The sequence below is a fragment of the Anser anser genome, assembly GCF_964211835.1.
Source record: "Anser anser genome assembly, chromosome: 18".
Lineage (NCBI taxonomy): Eukaryota > Metazoa > Chordata > Aves > Anseriformes > Anatidae > Anser > Anser anser.
In genome coordinates, this window is record NC_139739.1 from 9,727,296 (window position 1) to 9,736,498 (window position 9,203).

General features: G+C 39.8%; 1 protein-coding gene across 1 annotated transcript in view; it reads right to left on the bottom strand.

Moving 5' to 3' along the window:
• PI4KA (phosphatidylinositol 4-kinase alpha) overlaps positions 1 to 9,111 on the bottom strand; it is a 60,670-nt gene extending 51,559 nt beyond the window's left edge. The window contains exons 1-9 of the mRNA XM_083803549.1: positions 8,870 to 9,111; positions 7,060 to 7,176; positions 5,444 to 5,537; positions 4,703 to 4,791; positions 4,131 to 4,203; positions 3,522 to 3,781; positions 2,746 to 2,812; positions 762 to 910; positions 127 to 192 (exon numbers count right to left, since the gene is read on the bottom strand). Of these exons, the coding sequence (XP_083659675.1) occupies positions 127 to 192; positions 762 to 910; positions 2,746 to 2,812; positions 3,522 to 3,781; positions 4,131 to 4,203; positions 4,703 to 4,791; positions 5,444 to 5,537; positions 7,060 to 7,176; positions 8,870 to 9,088 (1,134 nt within the window). The 5' untranslated portion in view covers positions 9,089 to 9,111. The remainder of the gene's footprint in view (positions 1 to 126; positions 193 to 761; positions 911 to 2,745; positions 2,813 to 3,521; positions 3,782 to 4,130; positions 4,204 to 4,702; positions 4,792 to 5,443; positions 5,538 to 7,059; positions 7,177 to 8,869) is intronic.
• Between the last annotated feature and the right edge of the window lie 92 nt (positions 9,112 to 9,203).

The window sequence follows — 9,203 nt, forward strand, 5'->3', positions numbered from 1 at the left end:
AGAAAACAAATATCCTTTTACAAAGACAAGGCATACCTTAGATAGTTAAAAAAAAAAACAAAACAACTAATTTAAAAGTATTAAGACAAAGCATTCAAGTCAAGAGAAAGCTATTTAAGAATGTACCTCTGCAACTTCAGCTACAACTGCATCTAAAGTCTTCAGCAGAGAATCCCCAACAATCTGTTTTACCTACAGAGGAAAAAAGAAAAAAAGGTTTGGTTTATGTTCATGACTCTAGATAGGAAGATAATACAATTTTGCACATGTAAAGACAACACCCATCACTACTGCAAAGCGTAAGATGAAATTAATGCTACAAGCATTTTTAGTTGCAACAAGATTTAATATATTTCAGCCTCTGTGCAATATTCCAAAATAGCTGGTGCATGAAGCAGCCAGGGCCAGTGGCCTCTACCACTCAGCATGAATTCACAGCAACAACACTCTTCTGGAAGAGGGTCTTATTCTCACAGCAAAAAACAATCTACTTCAGCAACTATCAGTACGCAAGTACCACATGGTCTGAGACACACCAAAAGAAAGAATCTGACAAACTTATTTGATATTCCAACTTCACATTTCAACTTTGCATTTCAGGAATACTATTGAAACATGATGTTAAATGCCATAAAAATAACATTACACAAAGCTTGAAAGATAAACACAATCTTTTTATTTGCACTTCTAAAAGCTTAAATAAACTGCATCTTCCTCTAGTACGGAAATTGCTGCAACCTTCATAGCAATCTATCACATACCATGTTCAAAAGCTGGCGAAGCATTTCCAGTGGGATGTTAAACTCTTTATTGTTAATGCCATTAAAGAGAGGAGAAACTGAAAAGCTGGAGCTGATCGTAGTGAAGTAATAATCAGGATCCAGTGCACTCCCATCAGGAAGATATGAACCTGATCAAAAAATAAAGAAGTATGAGAAAAAATTTTGGGGAGAGAAAGGATACATAGATTTTGTTTAATGGTAGTGTTTAATCACCACTGAAGAGTTATTTCCAACATGGGTGCAGTCTTTAACTGACAAGTTATCAAGAGGCTCAATTCAGCTAATCTATTGGTAAATCAAGACAAAACTACAATGAAAAACACATTTGTTCATCAAAAAGCAACAATCCTTTGCGAGGAATTGATTTTAGCTTGTGTTCACATCACAGACACTGCTGACAACAACTCTTACCACACTACTGATGTCCCTTTACCTGAAATTATTTCTGTAATGCCATTTTAGAATTGAGCATAGAGATACAAAAAACAGGCTGAGTCAAAACTATCTTGTGAGATTTTTCCTTATATTAGAGCAAATGAGCATGGGGCATAGCTTTAATTTTAGAAGAAGAGCCAATTCATTACTGCAATTCGAAGATAAATACAAAATTATTTTTTCAGATTCAAATATTCTATTAAGCAAATAGCTTACAAATCATACTGCTTTGGGTACTGCTTGCAGTTTAGAAGTTACATCTTTGCCTTTTTAAACTACTTAGCTGCTGTGCTAAAGTAATGTTCTTGCAGTTAATAGACTTTCAAGTAGCACTGTTTCCTAACAACAATAAAAAAATTCAGTCTTTTTTTTTCCCTAACCCCTTAGCCAGAAAAAAACCAAGACCATTAGTCTTATTTTCTAAATATGATGATTATCACAAACTATACTACGAGAAAAAAATATAAGGCTTGCCTCCAGGCTTTAATTATGCTTTGCATTTTGCTATTGTCTCTTTAACCTGATGGGGTTTTTTTGTTTGTTTTTTTGTTTGTTTGTTTTTTAACACTCAAAACTTTGAGAACCTAAAGCTGAAGAAGTGTATAGGTTGGTTCAACAGAGTAGACAGAGGATAGCTTATTTTTCTTACTTGGCCACTTATGATGAATTACCCTGCATCCCAGTGATACAAGGAAGGAAGACAGATGCCTTTTCAAACATTAAATGAAGAAAACAGAAAATGTAGTGTGGGAGAAATCATTTTAAACCAGGGTTTCAGAGACAGAAAGAACAGAGAAACCGAGAATGTCCAAACCAATAAAGACTTCAAAGGTCCAGACAAAACCAAAGACACCAAAACACCTCAACTTTGTTTCTCACATGTGGAATTAGTTTGCCACTGAACTTGTGGAAATACAGTTTATTTTCAAGCACTGCTTCTACATGTCACAGCACAAAAACTAAAAGCTAGAGCTGTACCAAAACCCAGTGGTTAAGAGACAACTCCAGTGTCTCCTTTATTATTTTTCACTTCAGCAAATTACTAGGTCCTTAAACAGTGACTCGTACCAAATTTACTTCAAATGGAGCTGTTGTTTTAGAATCCTAGAATTTTGAGACCTTTGTGGTACATTCTAGACACTAGTCCACCAATTTACTTCTTTAGTGAAGTACGGTATTAATGCTTGTTTCTGAAAGTTACTTAGCCTAATCTTCCCAAATATTTTTGGCTTAGTTGAATTAAGCTCTTCAGTACTAGGCACTGCCTAGCATCGGGAAATCATGTCTCTCAGAAGCCTGCCAGAAACAACTGACCCTGGAGATCAGTAGTATTAATAATGACTACTTCCTGCTGTCTTCACACTCCACAGTTTTTCAGAAACCTAGCAAGCATGTGCCTGAGAATTACTGTAAGAATCCCAGAATGTAGAGAAAGAGGTCAAAAGGATTTTGGTTCTCAATTTTCTGTAAAGAGAAATAAAAATAAAAATAAAAGAATCACACATTATTCATTTGCAAAATAATTTACCTTCAAAGTAATGAATTGCAGATCCTCCAGGAGAGCTGGGTGGGGGAATTCCACGTTCAGGACTAACCTGAAACATCACACGCTTTTTAAAACCATACTTTTAAAAACTATTGAGAACTACTCATCAGTGTGTTCACACCTTATAGTGAAACACAGCTTCAGGTGAAACTACCAGAACGATGTATTGACAGGCCCAACAGCTCAATTACAACCAAAAAATGGGAAGTTAAAAAAGGCTAGTTCAGCAGTTTTGATTAGAGGAAACAGATCAGAATGACAACTCCGGTACTGCACATAACTATGCTAATAACAATCCATGGTTTCCAAACAGGCACCTGAACCCATTTTTCCCCTATGACAATGAATATGCACAGCTGCCAGTAAAGCCAGCAAGAGCTCCTATAGGCTCAGCACTTCCGAAAACTCTAGTCATAAACTGACAGTTTCCCAAATTTTCCAATAAACATTATATGTATTTTTTTTTAAATGAGGATAACATGAAACATAATATAAAATTAGGAATAGAATTGGGCAGCAATTTATTATCAGGATTTATTGGTACAGTAATTAGTTTAACTGTCACTAATTATTTTGTAGCTCAGAAGCTACAAAATCATTTTGAAGGTCAGCCATAGAACCAAAATAAAGATTTCTGAATGTGGTCAAATAACTTGTTAAGAGACATTCTACGTATCCAGGCTTACGGCTGCCTTAATCACATCAAGACCACAACGTCATTGTAGCACCAATTCCAACACATGGCAAGTCATACAGACCTGTGAGATGCTAGATACACTGCTAGCCTTTCTCTTTAGTGTTCCTTCTTGGCAAACAGTGAGCAGAGAACTGGGAAGAATGGATCTGAAATCATTAAAGGACCGTCGGCGAATTCCTTCAAGCTCTTCTGGAACTCTCAGGGAATGTGGGGGAATTTTTGGAAAAAGCTTTGAAAGGAGAGCCTCCTCTGAATTGCTGTAGCGACCAAAGGCTCGAGAAATTCCTATCAGGCAGGGCACTGCATACTTGCATAAATATTCTGGGGAGGGAGGGGAAACAAACAAACAAAAAAGATATAAGAATATATTAACAGTAACTTAGCAAAACTGAAGAGAGGTAGTTCTACCAGTTCACAAAACTGCTTCAGCCTAAAGTGCTTTACAAAGATTTGTTCAAAAGCAGACGAAAAATCACAAAGTTATCTTAAATTAATACACATCTCTAGCTTCTGTATTTCATTTACAGCAACAGAGTAAACACGTGCTAAGAGAAGTCAACAGAGGAAAGCTTCTCATTTCTCAGGAGCGATCCTGATAGTTTGAAAATACAAGAATTTCAGAGGACGAGTTCAGATATAGTAAAAATATAAAGAGTTATTTTAAAAGTACCTTTATCATGCATTTGTGGGGTCTGGCACATTCCCAACAGAAACTGCATAACTTGTAGAATTGCGTCCAAAATCTAAAGCAATCATGACAGACATAGAAAAACAGATGTTGGTAAAGAGGTTTTATCATGATATATGAGATCACTACAACACATATGACACTTACTTACCAATGTAAGCATCTCTGTAAACAAGATGTTTTTAATGCTATGTGACTACAAAAGTATATTGGTCTCATTCAGCTTACAGAGCTTCCTTTGTAAAGCCTTCAGCTAACTGGTGTGTACAACGGAATAAAATTGCAGCAGCCCTGATCTTAGTACCAAGCTTGAATTCTAGAACTCTGGACTCAGTGATTGTCATGCTTTGACATCCAGAAGCAAAAACAGATTTAAGAATTTCTTCTGTGTACCTGACTTCATTAATTGAAGCAAAGTAACGCGTCAGTATACATGTCAAGCAACCAATCCCTTGGCAAGGAAGAAGGAAGGCAGCTGTGATGTCTTGCCTAGACATTTGTCATTTACACCACTGGAGAATCGGGTACGAGGTAAGCACAAAATTAAACTCTACCTGCTCTCTGAGGGAGGCATCCCTGTAAGCAACGTCTGATAACAACGTTACCAAGCAGAAGCTGAAGTTTTCTGCTACTGGAAGCAACCCTGCAAAGTAAGAGAGAAGTACTGTTAGAGATGGCATATCAGAGAAAATAATAATAAAGACAACACAACTGATTCGCATGCCGTACAGTTCTGAGACGGACTGTGGAGTCCTACATACATAATGTAGAAGTACTTTCTAACCATCATAATTTCAGTGTGAAGGGTTAAAAGCCTATTTTTAAATTTGTAAAACCTTTCCAGGTTTTCAAATAAATAATATAATATAATACACTTTGTGAAACAGAAGTATTTTTATATTCATTTTAAGTGGTACTAAGGGAGCAAAAAATTAAGTGGTTTCATAGCAACTAAGTATCTAACTAAAAGCAGATCACAAAAATCTCAGGTTCTGCTCTCCTGACCTAACTGCCATGCAAACTTCTCCAATTTAGTCCTGAAATATATTGAGCACAGATTTATTTGGAAGTACAATTTATCATAAAGCAGTCAAGCAGGAAAGCTGGGAGGTATTCAGCTTCCTCTTTGCTTCTAAAGAACAACCAGTATTAAACACTCTCAAGTCAAGAGCTGAGGACCTACCAGACCCTCTCCCACCTCTCTTTATACCACGTCCTGAATAGGCTTTGTTCTTTCTATTTCTTGTCTGCCATTCTATGAGAATGATAAGGATGCGCACAACAACAAACATCACCTCTGCCTTTCCGTGCATTGCTTTCTTCTATCCACTGGACTTTGGGAAGTCCCTTCAGAAGTCGGAGGAGGTAAGGAACCACATTATCTTTGTGCTAAAAAGGAAAATACTCTATTTAAAATGGAAGCAACAAGCTGAAAAATATCTGCTCATGGTATTTTAGAGGCGTGGAAATGCTACATTAAACAAACACAGAACACGCTTTTTCTAATGATTACTCCACAGGCTTCTTGAATATTGCAAAATTTATTTCAACACAGGCAAAGGAAAGTAAACAAATTAACTCAGTTCTATAAACCCAAGCATTTCATTCTGGGCAACTGTTCATTCTCCATAAAACTTGGGATTAATTAAAGTTCTGTATCTTTTTTCTCCAACTCATTTATCAATTTGCACCAACGTCACAAAATAATTTTAAGGCAGCTAGATATCTAGAAATGCCAGTCCCACATTGGAGATCCATCCCATGGCCTTAAGCAAATCACTTAGCACACCCGTTTAACACCTCAGTTAAATCTGCAAATCCAAGGATAATAATTTCCTTCCTCACAGAGCTGGATTAATTAAAACTGATGGTTTTGAAAACATCACAAAAATGCTAAGAAAAATGAATACAATTGCCTTAAACTTCATACTAACAAAATGCAAATAGGACAAAGTTGTTAATACTATGTATGCAAGCTGTATCATAGTAAACAGGCACCAAAGAGAAGGAAATTCAGGCTCAATCCAAACCCCAGCAACACTAAAAGACTTGAAGTGAGGTGAATGTCTTTGAAACCAGGACTCCATACATCCTTCCTTTCTTCTGCAAGAAACAATACCATCCCCGGAGTTTGAAGAGAAGAGAACCAGTTTGTCAGAAACAAGCTGACAGATACAAAAGGGACATTTGTATACAACGCAACCTATCCTCACTGTTTGTCTTTTTACCCTAGCTAATGCCCAGGCATAAAAAGGCTGTTACAAACCTGACATTCAGGAGCATGTTTGCTCCTGAAACATACCTGTTGTTTAGAAGCTGGTGAGGGCAGGACAAGCAATGACACATTAAGCAAATTGCACCAAACAGTTTGCCCACACCTATAAAAACTTCTTGCACTCCCATATTCAGCCAACATATACTCTAACAATGAAACTTCTACGCTTCATGCTTCCTCTTAAAAACCACTTCCCTCCTTTACTACCTCAAATTCAATGCCACAGGGCCAATTCATCAGCTACCTTTCAAAAATCTACAAACAAGTGCCTTTATGTTGGTTACCACCCCCAAAAAACCTCTGTAAAACAACTTAAGCTTTCCTGTCCCTCCTTAAGCTGTGATGACCAACAAACATGACAGCAGTTTGGCCGTGGCAGTACCACGATTTCTGTCATCAGTACCGTCCTTGTTTCCTTGTGCTTCCCTGCCTGCATCCATCTGTTATGTCTGATCTTTTATCTAGTCAGCTCTTTAGAGCAAGGACATGAATATCGTACCACATGTGTAAGGCATTCACAAATTTCATTTTCCCCACATTACAGTAATTCAAATTAACATTAAATACCAATTTTTCATTCATTGAACAACTAATCCAACATCTTTCAAGTTAAATAGCCCAAGGGAGGAAAAATACCTGAAGGTCAGATTCAATTAGAAAGATTCCCAAAGCAATTACAGCATCTCTTCGACGTTCATCTAACTGGAAAATCCCATGGAAATCCACTGGACACATACAGAGCAGCTTTTGTACCTGAAAAACAGTGATGGGAAAGGACGGGAGAACAAGACCAAAAGCGTCAAAACAATCCAAAGGAACAACAGTGTTAAAATTGTCTTTCAAAAATCTACCAGTAGATGTTTGGTAAGGAAAGCAATGCAAATAGCTCCCAGCTTTTTGTTAAAGGAATAGATTTAGCCATCATGTCCATGCCCTAGAGCATGCCAAGCAATAGACCTGGGTAGTACTAAGGCAGTTGCAAATATTTTCATAGCAGAGAAACAAGCTGACAGGCTGTGGTTTTCAAGATTCATTCAGACATCCAGCGTTTGAAGTGGTGTTACAACTGCACCAGTGCTTTCCTCATAAACAGCCCTGAATAAATGCTGCTGCATAACTGAGTTTGACTTTTGCTCAGATTCTTTTAACATGTTAAGTTTCCAGAACTTATTTTCCCCACAACTTACCTATCAGTTCACTGCATACACAGCAAACGCACAACTAAAGAATACTTCAAATCTCTGAAATGCTTAGTTTGCTTATGGAACTGTTATATAAAAAAAAGGGGGAGGGGGAATGCAACAAGCAGATGGACTTTCTATAAATCTTCTTGATGCTAGTAAGTAGTAGCAAAATGGGACAAAACCTATGTTTGAATGTCAAGCTACTTCCCATTTACATAGTAAACTTTAAACATTTCACCTTGAAATTTATAAACTGAGAAACTGTTTTCCTATAGGATTAAAACAACTTAGTGGATGCCCAGTATAACTACAAGACCTGTAATACAACACAAGTAATCCTCTTGATTAGCGTAAAATCCAGCAGAGAAAATATGAACTTTGAAATAACTTTTAGTACATGTGTTCCACGTCAGGTTACTTTGTGGAATAACATGAGTAATTGTAGCTAGATATGACCTGTTGATATCATTTAACTCCTACGTGTACTCTCTCAAATAAAAAAAAATAAACACTGGATAAGCGTGAACCAACAGCAAGACGTTAAAGAAAACATTTGCAGGTGGCTGTCAGAGCAATGACAGATTTCCAGAACAAGAACTAAGCAAAGACACCTGCAACAGCTGGCCAAGAATAAGTCACACACTATGATTTTCGCCAACGCAGAGCTGTGCTTTTCACCAATTTAGTCACTTCTCATTAAGGCACGAAACAATTTAAAAGCTCAGCCCCTTCCAACACAGATACTGACACACGAGGTTGTCTCTTCGCTGTCATGGGAACTTGCACAGTCAGCCGGCCCACGCCAGCAGCGGGACCCACAGAGAGAACCCTCGCAAGGCTAAAATTCTCTTATTTAATTACGCAGTCACTAGATGCTTATCTTAACCAAAATTTCTATTTTTTTCGTTTTGCTTTTTTTTAACCTTGACCTGATTCCATCACTTCGATTTCACCAGATACACAGGGTAAATCAACCAGCCTTCATTAGGCTGAGACTAATTACACCTCACAAGCTTCACGGCCGGACCTCAGCCTTCTGCTCCCCTCAGCACCCCCCGGAGGGGACACGGCCGAGCCCCGCCGCCCGCCACGCGTGACAGGGCCCCACGGGGCACCCGGACACCCCCTCAGGACCACCCCACGGGGCCCCTCAGAGCTGCCGGCACCCCGGGGAGGAGCCTTCCCTCAGAGAGAGCCCCTCACGGCGCCCGGGGAGGAGCCTCCCCTCAGGGAGAGCCCCTCAGGGAGAGCCCCTCACTCACTTTCTCCAGCGGCGCCGGGTTCTGCACCGCCAACGAGCGCGCCAGCGACAGCACCGTGTTGAAGTAGAAGCCGCGCGCCGTGCCCGCGCTGCTCCCCCGCCCCGTGCCCGCCGAGGGAGCCGCGGCGGCCGCCGGCGTTGTGGCGGAGGTCCCCGCCGCGGCCGCCGTCGCCGCTGTTGCTGCGGCCGCCGCCGCCGCCGCCACCGCCGCGGCCGCCATGTTGGGAGGGAGCCCCGCGGGCGGGGCCCCTATCGCGGGACGGCGTTCCCTCGGACCGCCCCGCGCGTCAACAAAATGGCGGCGCCCGCTGCGGCTTCACTGCCAGTCACCCCCC